At 34.7% G+C, this 18,870-nt stretch overlaps 1 protein-coding gene and 1 pseudogene across 1 annotated transcript; both read left to right on the top strand.

Annotated features, from left to right (window-relative positions):
- Positions 1-11,595: 11,595 nt before the first annotated feature.
- Positions 11,596-12,472, top strand: LOC142641764 (dirigent protein 22-like). The gene has a single exon (XM_075816248.1). It carries the CDS (start codon positions 11,656-11,658, stop codon positions 12,199-12,201), a length of 546 nt encoding a protein of 181 aa, XP_075672363.1. The 5' UTR covers positions 11,596-11,655; the 3' UTR covers positions 12,202-12,472.
- Positions 12,473-17,434: 4,962 nt separating this feature from the next.
- Positions 17,435-18,629, top strand: LOC142639624 (dirigent protein 2-like; annotated as a pseudogene).
- Positions 18,630-18,870: the final 241 nt, after the last annotated feature.

Raw genomic sequence — 18,870 nt, 5'->3', positions numbered from 1 at the left:
CTATAGCTTGGCTATGAGATTGGGATTCCCATGGAATGAAGATGTGAAGATTTCTATGCATTGCCAAGTCTTAATCTTAATATTTCTTTGAGTTTGGCTGCAACAAGGCTTTATGCTATGGCCGATGCAATTCAAGTTGCATATCAAATGTGTTGGGTTAAAGAATTGACCCTGGTGAATTAACCAATAACCCAAATTGATTGATTAGTTCAATTACATGCAATAATTAATTAAGGAACAACGATATCGTATCAACTAAGTATAGCAGAAAATAATTAACAAAACGATATGGTCACGATGGGGAAACCCTCGTAGCCAAACCCCATGGGGTGATTACTTAAGTAGCCTTGATAGATAGGTTGCTATCGAGACTTCTGCTGAGGCAGTAGTTGCAAAATTGATTTGAGCAGTTATTGAGCTTGCTTTGATTGTCTATAATCTATACCACTTTAACTTTTATTGAAAAATCTAGACTAAGACTCAAATACATCAAAAATGTTATTTTACTCAGATATGCCAATGTTAGGCCTGTCCATGGGTCGGGTTGGGTTGGTTCGGTTTTGGACCGAACCAAGACTCGACCCATCGCCATTCGGTGGAAGATGGAGGGATGCGAAAGGTCAAGTTGGTTTTGGGTTCGGTTGGTGGTGAAAGTCATTGGAATCTACAAAGATTGGCTAGATTCTACAAAAATTCTCCAAAATTTTCTGGGATTTGGTCGAATCTCCCTAAAACAGAGCTTGATCTTGCCAGATTTGACTGGATTTCTTTATATAGCATCGGTCGGGTCAAGTGGCTAGGGTTTTCGAGAAGAAAACTTGCCACTTGACCTATCAGCGTTAGTTCTTTAAGGTGGATACTTGCCGTCAACCGACATGAGCTTCGATTTGGCTAGAATCATGTTGGCATTGGGCGGTTTGGTTGGGTTTTCGGGTGGTGGTTGGATCTGGACACCCCTAGCCAACATCTATGACCCTAACAAAATAGATTATGAGACTAAAAAGAAAGTCTCAATGAGAGCAAAAATGGCAAACAATATTTGAAGTGAGAAAAAGTTTGTGGGACTTAGGCTTTGTTTGTTGTTACTGTTGTTAGACAAAATGCTAATTAAGAGAAGTTTGTTGATAAGTCTCAAAATAATTTGACTGCAAACAAGATGTTCGTTTTAGTACTTGTTCATCATAAGGAAGTAGTAGTTTTTTCTCCTTTTTTTTTTTTTTTTTGATTGTTGGTGGGAAAGAAGGAAAATATTAGGGCCACAACTTTTGCCACAACATTTTCCACAACTTGCTTATGTGGCAAGTCATGAGTGGTGGAGTAAAAGTGATGGGTTTACAACTCCACTACTCATGACTTGTCACATGAGTAAATTGTGGCAAAAGTTATGGTATTAGCATTACTCGAAAAGGAAAGATAGTGATGGAGGAACGAGAATTATAAAGGATAATGTGATTGGCAAAGAGAGGGAATTTTTTGTAACTATGAGGCCTGATGTTGTTGGGTATTTTTATGGGTTTTTCGTAGGGTTCATAAAGGAATTTTTTTTTTTTTTTTTATTGTTTCCAGGATTTTTTTCCTCACCAGTTTTCTATAAATAGAAACCCCCATCTTACTATATGGGACGGCCTTCACAATCCAACAAATCCCCCCTTCACATGGTTAGGTAGAGAATAATAGTGCCTACCTCATCCTTTCCCTTAACACCTAAAATCCCTCTAACAACCTCAATTTTATCTACAATGCTAAAATTTGAATCCACATGTTATGATATCAATAGTGTTCAGACAAAGAGTACAACGAAAGCACCATAGAAATACCTAAATTGGATTTTCAATTTTGTGCCATGTATTCATTAAATTTTTTTTGTTTACTTAAGTGAGTATTGGGTTCAAAATCTGAAGAGATTATCCATAGCTTTGATCTACAATCCCTAGAAACCTCCAAAATCTCTCTCTCTCTCTCTCTTTCTCGCGTACTTGTTGATCTCTAAAGGGTTTTTTTTTTTTTTTTACCTTTCTCGTGCTTATCTACAAAGGTTATCCATCTTCCCATTAACATAAAAACCTAATATTTCTCCCTCTCTTACCTCATTTAAGTGCCAAAGGTCTCCAAAACACTAAATTTCTAGTCCATACACGTTACTATTACTAATAGAATAATAAATAGTCCTCGAAAACCCAAAATACGATTCAAATCATTTACAATAAGAAGACGTAGACTTAGGGACAAAGCCAACTTGAAATTAGGGAGGGTGACTTTGTTGCTAGCTACGTGTCCTTTTTTTTTTTTTTGGAGTCTTTAATGTTTGCATTTGCTATTGGGTAAATACAAAATTATTTTGTTTAAAATTTTTTAAAGGGTGAATTGTTCTTCTTCTTTTTTTTTATAGTAAAATTAGTTAATTGGACTTAAATTTTTTTAGTTTTGTTATTGGTAATTTTTTTTGTTGAGCTAATTTTGATGGGCTTGTATATTTTGCTTTAAATTTTAAATATATAATTTTTTATGGCCTATAAAATAAGGAAAATGCTAGAATTACATATTGGTGATATATTGATATGGTGAGTGGTTATTGGTAAGTAAAAAGTAATGTAAGTGGTGAGCCTAAATGCGAACCAATAAGAATGTGTACCTCAATAATTTGTAAAAAATGTTATATATAACTTTGAGATTTGTTTTGCAATTAACACCAAAATGCTAACAATTTCATTAATTAGCATTATTTCAAAACTATTTAGAAAACAAAACATCTCGAGTCTCAGGGAATTGAGTTTTATGTGCTGGCAGTGTTGAGGTGGAAAATTTTTCCACGTGGAACTTGAGTTCCATAAAGAAATAATGAAGAAGGTAGAGAGATCAACAACGAAGAAGGCAGATCAACAAAGAAGAAGAAGGTAGATCAACAAAGAAGAAGGCAACAAACCAGAGAGATTAAACAAAAACAACAGAGCAACAAACCAGTTAGATAAAAAAGAAAAAAAAAGAAGAAGCAAGAGATCAAAAACAAAAACTACTCCTTTCTCAAACCTCCCTAACCCAAATCCCCATGAACCCAAAATCTCCCTAACCCAAAACCCTCGGCTTCGATCTTCCTAACCCAAACCCTTTGGCTTGGACTGAACCCAGGCGGCGGCGGTGGCGGTGGCAAAGGCTCTAGGTGAGGGAAATTGGCTCAGACTGAACCCAGGCGGCGAAGGCTCTAGTCGGCGGTAGCGAAGGCTCCAAGCGAAGGTTTTGTTTTCCTCTAATTCCTTTTTTTGTTTTCCCTTCTTCTTCTTTGTATTGCATGAATTGGATTTGTGCAGAGGTTTTTTTCTTCCTCAAGCAAAGGTTTTGTTTTCCTTTTTTCCTTTTTTTTCTTCTAATACTTGAGTTCTACGTGGATTTTGCCTGCACATGAAACTCGAGTCTTTAAGACTCAATTTGCTATAGTGAACTTGAGTCTAAGAGACTTGAGATGTTAGTTTCCTAAATAGTTTGGAAACGATACTAATTAATGAAATTATTAGCATTTTGGTGTTAAATTGCAAAAAAATTCGTAAGTTTGTAGTTGTAACATTACTCTTAAAAGATTCCATGATTGTTAAGGGGAGCAAAGTTTAATTTAATAGAACAAAATTACTAAAATTAATATATATATAAAAGAGGAGGGGGTGGCATTGCCCTTCAAAATTCAATGTATAGCTCTATCTCTATGCAGACTAAACTACTTCAATTTGACGCATTTCATTTTTTTTTTTCTTATAGAAAAATAATATTAATAACATTTGACAAATCCCGTGCATTGCATGAGTTACATGCTAATACTAGTAATGCAGTGGAACATTACTATTTGAAAATGCTGATGGGATCCAGGAGATAAGATATGGACAAATCGCTGTTGGCCGTTAAACAAGTTGTGAGAAATAAGTATTGCCAATTTGCCATAATAATAATTAATTGGGACAGTGAGACAAAGCGGAGATGCCAAAGTTCTTGTTTTTATGCTAACTAGCTGCGTTGGTTTGTAATTTTATTTACTTTTTGTTTTAAAGCATTGACATTTGAGATGCCTCAGCCTCAGCCTCAGCCTTAGCCTCTGCCTGTGTCTCCGCCTGTACACGTGTATCTGTTTTTTTACTTTTTATTTTTAAAAGAGAGAGATTTATTAATCTCGGTGGCCTATATTATATCCATTTCATAATATTGTTGACCTGAGTTATTGTGATGAACTTTCATGTTTGAATTTTTTGCACATATTGTTGCGTGTTACAAATATCGCCAACAGCCTTTTGCTCCTTTGTTTGCTAGTTGCTACCTGAACTTCGAAATCTGAGTTGTGTTCCTATCTGGGATATATCCGTGATAGGGTCATCAACAGAAAATACCATCTCAAAGAGGCAAATCCAGCAGCACCGATGACTCCAGATTCTATTTCATGCTAGTTGAACAATATATTCATTTCTTTTAAGCCTCTGACGCTAGCTTTGCTAAACAAATAAGCAAGAAAAGCAGGGTAGAACCAGTATATTTACTTAGGGCCAAACTCTACTGTCAAAACATAATTCACACATAATATACGCTAGCCTCATCACACACACACCCTCTGCACGTGCGATGAGGCTTTTTCTCTTTCTTTTTTAGGATTAGTGTTATAATTTCTCATTATTTTAATTTGAGATTTACACTTATTTTCCCACAAAAATTGCATGTTTAGAACCACTAATATGGCCAAAAGGATTATAAGGCTAACTCTAAAAAATAACACCAAAATAACATTTAAATATGTTTAGTTAGTTATTATTATTAATTTTTTGATGTGATATGGGCCAGTTTTTTTTTAATTATTATTATAAAAAACTGAACGGTGATTTTTGAAATTTTTTTTTATAGAAGATAAAATTTCTACTCTAATTTAATCTAAGTGTATATGTGTGTGAAACTCTCTCTTGAAGACTTGAACCCCAGTCCTTGCCCCTCTCACCCCACAAGCATGAAATTGTTTTTTTAGGAGAAGGTGAGGATTGTAGAGAGTTTTTTTTTTTTTTTTTTTTCATTTTTTTGTTATTAATTTTTGTTGATTTACGGTTTTAACTATATTTCTTATTTTTTAGGAATAAGAATGAGTTAATTAAATTAAGGGTATTTTTGTAAGTCAATAAATTAATAACTAACTTTCTGAATCGTCTTAATATATAGAGATACATTTGTACATATACACGTTTATGCATGTGCAAGGTTGTGTAAGATAAAGTGTGTAATAAAACTAATGTTAAAAATACTGTTTTGAGCACCGTTTTAGTTTGTTTATTGAAATAAAATATTTATATACTCATAAATACTAGTTTACTTTTTGAAGATTATATATTCCTGGTCAAACACATATTTTAATTGACATTAATCTTAAAATTATAAGTCCCTAATTCACCTAATATTCCAATCTCATGTCCAATATTAATAGTTATTATTATAATAAAATTTAAAACCATAACAACTTTTTTAGAATATAATAACAATAATATATATATTTTTTAAAGTAACACGTGGAGGGTTTGAAGAAGACACAAAGGCAGCAAGCTTTTAACTCTCCTTTTAAATTACAATGCTAGTCACGTGGAGTGGTTCACAAAATTAAAAATTGGAGCACAAAAGTCAAAATACCAAAGCTGGAGGGTAAAAGCAAAAGGACGGGCAATAGAAAAAGTTAAAAAGGAAAGAAAAGGGGTATGCTGCTGAGGCTAGTGATAAAGTGGGTGACTTGTGATGGTGGCTTTCTTCGGGTAGAAAAATGTTAAAATTGTATGCATTTATCAACACCAGCCGAAGTGCACCAAAACATGCCGGAATGAACTGAAATTTGGTTCAAGGTGGAACAAGAGGGCGATTTGTACTCGTTTAAGGTCTAGTATGAAATTTTTGGCCATTTCGGTCAAAATAGAATGATATTAATAATAATGATAAAAAACCACTCATCATATTAACTACTTATTCTTTTCATTACTATTCAACGTGAGACTTTTCATTTATTAACCAACCACACTACGTACTCACACAATCACATGAATATTTTAATAGTTATTTATTATTTTTTCTTTTTAATGTCTTCTTCTCTCATTGTATCACATGGAAAATTTGGTCTAATTCATTTAGAGATACTGGCATTAGCAATTTTAAATAGTCTCAACATCTCGTGCGTAGTTCGTTCCAAACAACTCGAGATGTAGAAGTGAATGGCTTTATCCACCAGTAATTTTTTTTTAAAGAGTTTCAACGATGACACCCACTCTTGATGATAACTCTTTATCATTAGATCAAAATACCAATAAGTTTTTGGTATAGGTGATGATTGAATCCCAGATCTCTTATATAATCATTAGAAACTTTACCAGTTGAGTTAACTGGAACCCACATCTACCAGTAAATTAAATTTGCAATTCCATAATAATAATTAGAACAGAAAGGTAAAGATATAAAAGAGATTTTTTTTTCAAGCATTGACATTTGAGATGCCTTAACCTCAGCCTCCGCCTTTGCTGGTGGATCAACAATAAAGATAAAAAAGAGATTTATTAATATCGGTGTCCTATTTATATTTATGGCATAATATTGTTGACCCGCGTAATTATTGTGATGAACTTGAATAAACTACTCAATTACATGTTTGAATTTTTTGCACATACTGTGTATTATCACTATCGCCAAGAGCTTGTCACTCCTCTTTTTGCTAGTTGCTACCTAAAGTTCAAAATCAAAGCACAAAACAAGCTCATTACTCGATTTTCTAATTGTAAATTTTTTTACAATAGTGTTATAGTACCGTCTTTCTTATATGACAGTACTGTAGTAACTAGTATAATATTAAATTATCATTTTTTCTCTCTGCTCCTCACACTCTCTATCTCTCTTTGTCTCCCACTCTCCCTTTGATCTCACTTCCCTCTTCTTTGATTCTTTCTCTCTCTCTCTCTCATAGTGTTGGGTTTTTTCTTGCATGGGTGTGGTTGGTTGAGATCGGCGTGGGTTTGCTTGGTCCGACTTGGGTAGTGGGTGTGCTTGGTCCAACGTGTGGTTTGCTTGGTTGCAATTGGCGTGGCGTGGGTGTGCTTGGTCCGACATGGGTAGTGGGTAGGTTGAGATCGGTTAGGCCTTTAAGCTGACAGAACAAAGTAGCAAAGATCAGTCCGATCTCTACCAATCTACTGTGTTTCGATGGTGGATGGCTGCTGCAGTGGTGGGTTTGATGAGTGTGGGTGTGTGTATGGTGGAGATCGGCATGGGTGGTAGCAGAGGTAGGTGGGTTTTGATCGGGTGGGTCATGTAGTAGTGGAGATCGGTGTGGTCACGACTATGGATTTTTTGTCTTTTAGGTTTAGATGGGTTGGATTTTAGATTCAGATTGGCTGGATTTTGGATTCGGATTGGTTGGTTTGGATTGGCGTGGTGGTAACTAGGTTTTTGGTATAGGTTTGCTGGGTTTGTGGCTGAGTTTTTGGTGAGTATTTGCTAGGGTTTTTTTTTTTTTTTTTTCCTTTTAATTTGGGTTTTTGGTTCCGATGGAATTTTGGTGGGCAATGGTGGCATGGTGGTGACTAGGTTGTTTGGTTTTTTTTTTATTTATTTTTTATTTATTTTTTTAATGGGTTTGTTGAATTTATGGTGGGTATTTGCTGTGTTTTCTTTTTAATTTGGGTTTTTGGTTCCGGTGAGATTTTGGTGGGCAGCGTGTAGTGGTGGGTATGGTGGTTGTGTGGTGGTGACTGAGTTGTTTTGTTGTTGAGAGAGTGATAGAGAGGTAGTGATAGATATTAGAGAGAGAAGAGAGATAGATATTTTGGGTGTATTGTGAAATGGTATGGTATAATAGATAAAGTAACTTTTGAGATAGTAAAATAGAATAGTTTGAAGATAACAGATGCTAATGCTCTTAGCCAAACCTACCGAACTTGAAGAAACCCCAACAATATCCTTGTACTTACACGACACCCTAGAAAAGTGCGACTTTAATGACAATGTGATCCCAGTTGCAAGTATTGCTGGCAAGGATTGGAATGTCCCCAAATCTGGCACTGTCATTGACACTAAGGACCCTATATCACCATTACCCCAGGTCAGAACTCAGCTGAATTTGGCCGTGCCAAAGGCATGTACGTGACAGCGGGGTCGAAAGGGTTGGATTCATGAGTTTCAATAACAATAGAGTTCACTAATGAAGAGTACAAAGGAAGCAAGCACCATAGAAATACAAGGTATTAGCAAGCAATTTATGCCTGGTATAGAGGTTTCAGTGTTGGGCGGGGATTGGAAAATTCAGGTTTGCAAGGGGCTATGCTACTTTTAAAGAAGAGCGCCTGGACATTCCTAACCAATACACTATTTTCCAGTGAGACGTTACTCTGCAACATAGAGCAACCACATCAGTTGCTCTAAAGTCTTCTAAAATAGAAAAAACTACCAATTTTATATATTTTGAGCAAAAAAACACCCACATCAGTGGGTGTAAAAATGTGCAAAATTGTGCAAATCCATCCACGAGCTACAGTTATCGTGTATATTTACATAGTTACTGTAGCTCATTTATCCATTATTTTATTAATTTTCGTTCGCTCCTTTTTTTTTCTCTCTCTTCTCCATGCTCAACAAACCCAGTTAACTTCTCCTCTCCTCATCTTCTTCTTTTTCCTGAGATGCACGCAAACACACCCACACACAAACACATTCACACAAACAAATCAATAGAGACACCCTTGCTCAAAAAAAAAAAAAAAAAAAAAAACACACAGAGAGACAAATTGGTGCTTGATCAAAGCTCGAAGCCTGTGGGTCTTGCCTGTGGATCGGAGCTCAGAGCTCGTGGGTCTTGCCCGTGGATCGTAGTTCGTGGATTGGAGCTCGGACCGGAGCTCGTGGCTCGGAGCTCGTGGATCAGAGCTCAGAGCTCGTGGATTGGAGTTCGTGCTTGTGGATTGGAGCTAGGGAGAGTTGATCGAGAGGGAGAGTTTTTCAGGGGAGAGGGAGAGTTTTTCAAGGGAGAGATGGGTATAGAGAGAGAGAGCAACAAATAGAAATGGGCAGAGAGACAGAGAGGCGTGTATATATATCCGGGTAGTTAGAGAAATAATAAAAAATTTGAGGAAATTGATTATTTAATTAAAAGAGGTGATAGAATAGATGAACTGATGTGGGTGTTTTATTAAAATGGATGTGTAAAATAGAAAAAATAAGTTTTTAGTGTAAAAATGAATGTGTAAAATAGAGGAACTGATATGGTTGCTCTTACTAGTCGAAAATGTTTACAGTTTCACAAAAATAACATATGGACCAGTCACCAGTTAATGTTGGCCATTAAACAATTTCTGAGAAATAAGCATTGTCATAATAATACCTGGGAGCAAAGAGGCGACGCCAAAGTACTTTTGTTTTTTTGGGGTACTATCTACCTTGATTTCTAATTTTATTCTAATTTTTCTTTATTTATTTTTTAAATGTGCCCAATCTAAGTTCACATATCTCTTCTTCATCATAAAAGAATGAAAAAAAAGGAGAAAAAATAGTTGTCATGGTCAGTATTATGTTATCAATCTCCTTAGGTGCACGTGGCTCAAATATGATAAAAAGTTGAATCACTTACAAGATAACTAAATATACTAAACTTAAAAAATAAAATATAACATATATATTAGATAAATAAAAATAAGTAAATAAATAATATGAATTTCACCCCTTTATACTCAATGCTAATAGTAGATCTAGTAGTAGAAATATTCGTACTTGAGAATCGCACCTCAATATGTCGAATAATTTTGACAAAATTTTCATGTACAATATAGTATTTTAATATAATTTTAGTAAACAATGAAAATGATTCTATAAAAAATTAAAAATTTCTAACTATGACTATTCTATAAATAACTTATATATATATATATCTTTAAATCTATATAACACACTTGTGGGTTCCAGTTAACTCAGCTGGTAAAGTCTCTAATGGTTGTATAAGAGATCTGGGGTTCAATCCCCGCCTACACCAAAAACTGATTGGTGTCTTGGTCTAATAATAAAGAACTATTATCAGAAGTGGACGCCATAAGTTGAAACTCTCTCTCTAAAAAAAAAAAATCTATATAACACACTTCAGTATCAATCAAAACTTTCACATTATCTCTTGCAAATGACAAAATCGATACTCCTTGCTAAAAGTTGATACATTTTACCTCTAGTGCTAAAATTCGATTAAAAAGCAGCCCTAGTTATAAAAACGGTCAAGAGATCACTTGCCTTGAAAGAGAACTCAGAAAATTTATTGTAAATTTCTTTACACTAAGAAATTAAGAACATCTAACGTTCCATGTTATTTCTGTTAAGTCTAGGCTCTTCCTGTTTATAATAATAATAAAAAAAAGAAAAAGAAAAAGAAAAAAAAGTCTAGGCTCTTCCAAATACTAGTCCAATTGACATATTTTATTTATTTACTTTGTTTTGGTACCATGGTAACTTTCATAATATTAACATTTTAATCATTCAATAACAAATATTCATAATAGTCAATTTTCTAACACAGCTACAAAGAGTCACAAAACCAAGAAGGCAACAATGAAAAATGTTTGGGAAAAAAAAAAAAAAAAACCCTTTAAAAAAAATGGTATGAACTCATGTGATCCGTTGGTCAACTCGACCCATAGTTTCAGTGGTCAGGTATAGGGTTGACTGGCTTTTAATTCATGGATAAAAATCTCTATCCCTATCCATATTTTTCCATTAGATTTAAACCAGTTAATAGTTCTGAATCTAATTTAATCAAGTCTAGATAATATGAACAGAAAAACAAGTAAACAAAGCCAAAGAACCTTGAATTCTATTTATTAGGTTCTAAAAGTTTAAAACAACTAGCAAACCGTGAACACAAACTTGTCTAGATATAGATTTCTAAGTCTATAGGTATGATTAGACAATGATTAAGGTGCTGCAAGTCATTTTACAAGGATAAGGAAGCTACAGGTTTAGGAAATTCAAAACATGCCAAGTTTGGCCGATTGAGATTATGGTTTGACCGATCAAGATGTATTTCTGCAAAATTTAATTGAAGCCCATCAACCCATTAACTATTTGTTAAGTTATTAGAGTTGCAGATCTAATTCTCCTAGATTGGGGTCACGTGAGTAAGTATTATAAGAGATAACATTATATTTAGGGTTAAATCTATTGTAAACACTTCCATTTTATTTAGTGAATTTGTTGCCTCATAGATTGTTTAGGTTAAATCATCTCCAAATTTTTTAGCTTGAAACTAAATTGTTTATATTTTTTTAGGTGATATGATTGATATTTGTTTAATCTAGATTTGTTTAATTGAACTAAGTAACAACTTTGCTTTAAATTAGATTAAATGATTTGTGTTTTCAAGGGTCTAAATAACTAACATTATTGCATTCCCTTTCTTTAATAGCAAAAAAAAAAAAAAGAAAAAAAAAAAAAAAAAAGGAAGATCCGATCAGAGATTTGGTTCCCATTGAGGACATATTTTTCATAGGGTTCTCATTGAGAAATTAATAAAAGATTGTCCCTCACCTAGTTATAAATAGAGACCAAAACCCACCCATAATTAAGGAGTACAAATTCTAGCTATTGCTAGTCCTAGATTACGTACTTCTTGGTTGCCAAATCAGCCAGCTTCCACTCATGGCAGCAAGCTTTGTACCGAAAATGCATACAAATTTATTCTTGGTGCTGGTCCTAGCCACAGCCACATTTTTAGCCAAAGCTTCTGACCTTAAAGAAACCAAGCTATCAATGTACTTGCAAGACATCTCAGATGTAGGCAACCCCAATGTCACAGTGATCCCAGTTGCAGGAATTGCTGGCAAGGCTTGGACAGTCACCCAATTCGGCACCATATTTGTCACTGATGACTATATCACTGAAACCGCAGATCCAAAGTCGCCCGGAGTTGGCCGTGCCCAAGGCATGTACGTGACAGCGGGATTGGATGGGTTGAATTCACATGTTATGATATCAATTGTGTTCACAAATAAAGAGTACAACGGAAGCACCATACAAATTCAAGGTATTAGCCAGCAATTTGTGCCTGGTACGGAGGTTGCAGTGGTGGCTGGGACTGGGAAATTCCGGTTTGCTAGGGGGTATGCTACTTTTGAGACATATTTCTTAGACATTCCTACCCAATACTCAGTTATCCGGTTCAATGTCACCGTGCAGCATCACTAGTTGAAATTGTTTATGGGGTCAACAGAGATAAAGATATGGACTAGTTGCTGTTGGCCATTACACAAAGTCTAAGAAATAAGCATACATTTATAATAATTGGCACAGAAAGGCAAAGCAGGACGACAAAGTCCTGGTTTCTTGGAGTTGCCTTGGTTTGTAATTTTATTCTTCTTCTTTTGTTTTTTTTTTTAATATTTTTTTTTTCAAGTATTGACATTTGAGATGCTCTTACGGTCTCACCCTCAAACTTATCCTACAAAATATAATAATAAGAGAAATTTATTAAAAACCGTTTTTTGTTCCGATTTACTTGAGCTAAACCAATAACTTTTCACAAGCATGACTTGAAACTTGTGTGCATGGTATCAAAGCCAATGCACACAGCAAAGAGTTGGTGGATCCAATTATGAGAATTTTCTCTTGGAATTCCAGTACAAGATTGATCCCACATGGTTGAGACAAGACTTTGGGTTTAAAATTTCATAGGCAAATTACAATTTACCTACCTGTGATTTAACTCGAATTTAAGTTATATACTTGTGATTTGATATTTGACACTTTACCCACCTAAACTTTGCTCCGTTAAGTTTCTGTAATTCGCCTCTCTACTTGTTGTTAAAAACACATTTTAATACAAAAAATGACACAAAACAGATTAAAAAGTTAGGGTTTGAAGAAATATTTTCACACTATATCAAGTTGCCCATAAATTATACGCAAATTTGCAACAGAAAATGTTATAAAAAATGAAAATTGAGGATTTAATTTTACTTTTTATTTTTTTTAAAAGGACCTTACTTGGCAATGACCTTCAGCGCAACGTTAGTAGACATTATATTCTACACTATCATTTTGATAACAAGAAACGAATTGAAATCAGAAACCCAACACACAAAATAACCATAAAGTTACAAACTTTCAGACCAAACAATAAGAAACAAATTTGAAAATACAAAATTAAAAAAGACACACTTGATCTGTTCATTAGTCGCGATCTCATATTCATCCGAATATTTCAGGTGAGAAAAAGAGAGTTGTGGGACTGGAACAAGATCAAGCTCTTTCTTATGCTCTTCAAAGAGTTGTGGGACAGTACTAGTGGCCTCACATTTTTTTAGTGATTGTACATTTTTTGAAAAAACCAAAATACATTGTATGATCTTTTGTGTTTTGTGTTATGTCTTAAGTGGAGTTTATGTTCTCTCTCTCTCTCTCTCAAAAACCCAGCCAAGATTCATACTCTATTTTTTTTTTTGGCTAATACTGGAAGTTTGCTTCATTTTGATGGGTTTTTTCACAAAAAGCTTTCACAATTAGAACTTTGTTTGAGAGAAGTTTTGATATTAATTTGTATGGAGTATTTGTTTGAATTTTTTTATGCAATATTCATCCATTTTTTGCAATTTTTAAACCCTAGCTTTTTTAAAATCTATTTTATGTTATATTTTCGAATTAAAATTTGTTTTTTTTAACAGCAAATGCAGAGATGAGTTATAAAAGCCTAACAGAATAGAGCTCAGGTGGATAAAATGTCAAATATCAAACTACGAATAGGTAACTTAAATTCGAGTCAAACCACAAGTAGGTAAGTTGTAATTTATTCAAATTTCACTTATACAAGGTCCCATTAGTGGAGTTTATGTTCTCTCTCTCTCTCTCAAAAACCCAGCCAAGATTCATGCTCTATTTTTTTTTTTTTGGCTAATACTGGAAGTTTGCTTCATTTTGATGGGTTTTCACAAAAAGCTTTCACAATTAGAACTTTGTTTGAGAGAAGTTTTTATATTAATTTGTATTTGTTTGAATTTTTTTTTATGCAATATCCATCGATCCTTATTTTGCAATTTTTAAACCCTAGTTTTTTTTAAAATCTATTTTATGTTATATTTTTGAATCAAGTTTTTTTTTTTTTTTTTTTTTTTTTTTTTTTTTTTTAACGGCAAATGCAATGGTGAGTTATAAAAGCCTAATCGAATAGAGCTCAAGTAAAGTGTCAAATAGCAAACTACAAATAGGTAACTTAACTACGGGCCAAACTACAAGTATGTAAGTTATAATTTATCCAAATTTCACTTATAAAAGGTCCCGTGACACTCTTATCAAGACAAGCAATTATTAACCAAAATACTAACTAGAAATTTTTGCCCACAATGCCAAGTTTTGAATTCACATTTTATGATGTCAGTGGTTTTCAAATAAAGAGTACAACGAAAGCACCATAGAAATAAAATGTATTAAGTAAGCAATTTGTGCCTGGTACAGAGGTTTTAGTACTAGAAGGGATTAAGAAATTTCCGGTTTTCTAGGGCTATATATGCATATTTTCTTGGATATGCCTAGCCAATAATTGTTACTGGTGCAACGTAACTGAGCAACATTATCAGTTGAAAAAGCTAATGGGATCAGGATCACGGAGATAAGATATGGACCAGTCGCTTTGGCCATTAAACAAGGTCTGAGAAATAAGCATTGCCATAATAATAATTAGAACAGAGAGGCAAAGCAGGGATGCCAAAGTCCTTGTTTGTATTAGCCTAGAAAGCACGGACGCGACTGGGAGGGTGCCGCACCCGAGTCCAACGCGGCCCGATGTGGGACGCGGCGTTTGACGTTTTGTGTTTCTTGCCTTCTTCTTTCTTTGTTTTGTGAATCAAGGCATAGTAATATGTTTTTTTAAGAATATTTCAATTGTAAAAATATATAGGAAATATAAATAAAAATATTTTTAATAATTTTTTAATTGCCGAGTCCCGCCGCACCCGCACTCGCACCCGCACCCGCACCCACCTTTTTCAAAAATTGCCGAGTCCCAAAACGCACCCGTGTTTCATAGGTATTAGCTGCCATGGTTTATAAATATTATTTTTCTTTTTCAAGCATTGACATTTGAGATGCCTCCGCCTTTGCTCGTGGACCAACAATAAAAATATAAAAGAGATTTATTAACCTTGGTGTGTCTTTTTTATATTTATGGCATAATATTGTTGACTTGTATAAGAAAGCACAGAGAATCTTGAGGAAGAAGCAGAAAACTAGAGAGAGAATTGAAGTTGAAGAAAAATTGATTTCAACTTAATGAATGAGTTTGTACAAGTAATTGTGTCTAAATACCAAAACAGAGCATAAGTAAAATATCCCAAATTACACGGGATTAGTTATAGCACATGTGTTAGTTAGTTAATACACGTGTGAACACAACCTACTTAAATAAAACACTAAACTATAGGTAGCTTTAGACTACATTATAACTACAGTATCACAAGAGTTACATTTCATTGCTGTTGTTTATAGCCTAGACTTCACTTCTTCTTTCTGCTTTGTTCCTTTTCTTCCTTTCTGATCAGATTCTGTATTTACACCACTTTGATAACCTGATGAGTTATAATGTGATGAATTCAAATAAACTACTCGATTTCATGTTTGAGTTTTTTGCACATATTGTGTATGTATTACCATTATCGATCGCCAAGAGCTTGTCGCTCCTCTTTATGCTAGCCACTACCTAAAGTTCGAAATCAATGTTGAATTCCTTTATGGGATATCCGTAGATTCTGTACGTAATATGGTCATCACCACAATATATAAATTAAAATAGGCAAATACAGCTACACACCATTGGATATACAGCGCTGATAACCAGTGGCGGCTCTAGGAATTTTTCTTAGGGTGTTCCTAGTTTCCAGGAATTTTTTCCTGGACAGCAAAAGAATAAACAATAAACAATAAGTTTATTTGAAATATTAATAAAATTATTAACTATTGTTGTTTAGTAGTTTAATTAATTTGTTTGTCTTTTATAAACTATAATTTGTTATATTGTTGTTTCATTAATTATAAAATTATTAATTGTTGTTTAGCCTAACATAATTTAATTTGTTTGTCTTTTATAATGTATTGATTAATTAAATTATTAATTATTGTTTATTAGTTGATTTCCCCAATTAATTATTAGTTAATTAAATTAGTGTTTATTAGTTGCACTAGCACACATCTCAGGTGCGCATTACACTAAAAGAACCAGTCATGTGCTGATGTGCACATTACACTGCTTTAGTGCTTTACCCAATTAGCTGACCCCATGTGCCCATCAGCCAATCCACCCCCAACCCACTCAACAGAAAACCCTGCCTAATGCCCCCAATCACAAGAGCCAGTTACCAATCAGAAAATTTTACAATCACAAATCACAATAACATTACACTAAAAAAAAATTAATATCTCACCAACACCAACCAACGGATAAGAATCATAACTCATAAGATGCCAAATTCAAAAAGTCAAAAAATAGGCAAAACATTAATAAATTTAAAGCTTCTGCTTCAGCCAATCACAGTTTAGATAAAGTTCTCTTAAAGAATAGAGAGAGAGAGAGAGAGAGAGAGAGAGAGAGAGAGAGAGAGAGAGAAATACCTTGAGGGAGCACCGGACCGGAGCAGGGAGGCGTTGCTCTGTTGCTCTTTGTTTTTAGGTTTGCTTTAGCCTTTAGTGATTTCTAATGTACTGATTTGGGGTTTGGTTTTTTTTTTTTTTTGTTGAGAATCCGTGGGTTTGCCGTGGGCTTGAGAGTTGAGAGAGAGCCCATTGTTTTGCTTTATTACAATTTTTTTTTTCAAATATTAGTTGAATTTTTTTTTGCTTGAAAGTAGAACAAATAAATTTTTTTTTTTTTTTTTTTTTAATTTGAGGGTGTTCCTAATTTTGATTGAGGGTGTTCCTATTTTTTTTGAAGGGTAACGTGGCGCCGCCACTGCTGATGACTTGGCTAGAATTGGCAGATGTAGCGACGAGGCTTTTATTTTGTTTGCTCTTCCACCACTTGTAGTGGATCAGCTTTGTACCCTTGATAAGGAAAGGACCTTTTGTAATAGACTTATTTAATTTTATGCAAGTAATCCTCATTCACCAAAAAGAGAAAAAAGAAAAATATTCTCCTTTCTTTTAAGCCTCTGCTTTGCTAGACAAACTAGCGAGGTAAACAGGAATCAAAATCATCTGTCCCACTGCCTCTATCTCACTCCTTGCTTCACAAATCAAAATACATCACTTGTCTACTCATTCCACTGAGAAAATTATTAGAGACTATTTGTTTAACAAAAAAATGTCCCTATAATAGTAATGGATAGTGACCAAAGCCCCAACTAAGGAGTACAAACCCAAAGAGTCATTCTAGCTATATTCTCTTAGTCCCAGATTACACGCTTCTTTGTTGCCTGATTACCTAGCATCCTCATCCATGGCAACAAACTTAGTACCAAAAAGACTAACAAATTTATTCTTGGTGTAGGGACATGGGATCAGTGACCGGTATTGGCCCATTGTTGTTAGGATGGACTCAACCCAATAGAAATATTATAGAGACATAGGATCGGTGCTCGATAATGGCCCATTGTCATTAGACTGGGCTCGGCCTAGTATTAATAAGTGGGTTGGGGATAATCCAAGGGGTAACAACCAATACTCGAATCGGTCCCAGAACGTTGTTAGTGCCTTGGGGGAATCCATGAGCATCATTCAACATCAGGTGCGAGTTTCAAGAGAATCTTTTGAAAGAACCAATTTACTAGGGATTCTGGACAGAAGTGGGGACCACATGGGAAAAGATGGAAGAGTAATCATTTGGGTCCCCACTAAGGGGAGATTATAAAAGGACAGGAAGATAGAAGAGTGGGGTGGGTTGGCAAAAATTGGGGTGAGAAAAACAAGAGTGAAGGTAAGAGGAAAAAATACCAAGGAAGGGAGGGAATTAAGCACGAGAGGTTTAAGGGTTATGTAGTTGGGCTGTACATGCAACATTTGAAGCTTGCCATAGTAAGAGTTCAGTTATATCTACTAACAAATAAATTAGGAGTCCAATCCCTACACATGAAGTACCAGTAAGTTTGGGTACCACACATGGTATTGGTTCTAGCCATTGCCACATACTTAGCCAAAGCTACCGAACTTGAAAAGACCCCAAAAATATCTTTGTACTTTCATGACACCCCAGAAAAGTGCAACTCCAATGTCAAGGTGATCCCAGTTGCACATATTGCTGGTAAGGCTTGGAATGTCCCCAAATCTGGCACTGGCACAATCATTGTCAGTGAGTACCCTATCACCATTACCCCAGGTTAGAAATTAGCGAAGTTGGCCATGCCAAAGGCATGGGGTCGAAGGGGTTGGATTCACGAGTGTCAATATCAATAGAGTTCACAAATGAAGAGTACAAAGGAAGCACCATAGAAATACAAGGTATTAGCAAGCAATTTATGCATGGTACAGAGGTTTCAGTGGTGGGTGGGACTGGGAAATTTAGGTTTGCTAGGGGCTATGCTACTTTTAAAGAAGAGCACTTGGACATTCCAAACCAATACACTATTATCCAGATGTATCAGAAACAACATACGGAAATCATAAATGAAAGTAAAATTATGTGTATATATCATTGAGACAGAAAATTATTAAATACTCTGGGAGTATCATAAATGCGCACTCCTCCCTCTTACATGAAATGTGAGTCCTACCATAAATTTAATTAGTGGGACCCACAGTTATGTGAGAGTACCTAATAATTGCCCCATCGAGACAATGAGCATGTATAATTTTTATTCATTTTTAATATAAAAATTGGAAAATACCATTTTGGTCCTTACATTTTGGGGTTACAGTTAATTTGGTCCTTACATTTTG

Source organism: Castanea sativa, chromosome 6 (assembly GCF_040712315.1).
Source record: "Castanea sativa cultivar Marrone di Chiusa Pesio chromosome 6, ASM4071231v1".
In the NCBI taxonomy this organism is placed as follows: Eukaryota; Viridiplantae; Streptophyta; class Magnoliopsida; order Fagales; family Fagaceae; genus Castanea; species Castanea sativa.
Note: the sequence above shows the minus strand (reverse complement) of the source record. Positions and strands in the feature narration are given on the sequence as shown.

Coding starts and splice junctions, on each gene's coding strand:
- LOC142641764 (XM_075816248.1), top strand. CDS start 11,656: ATGGCAGCAAGCTTTGTACCGAAAATGCATACAAATTTATTCTTGGTG.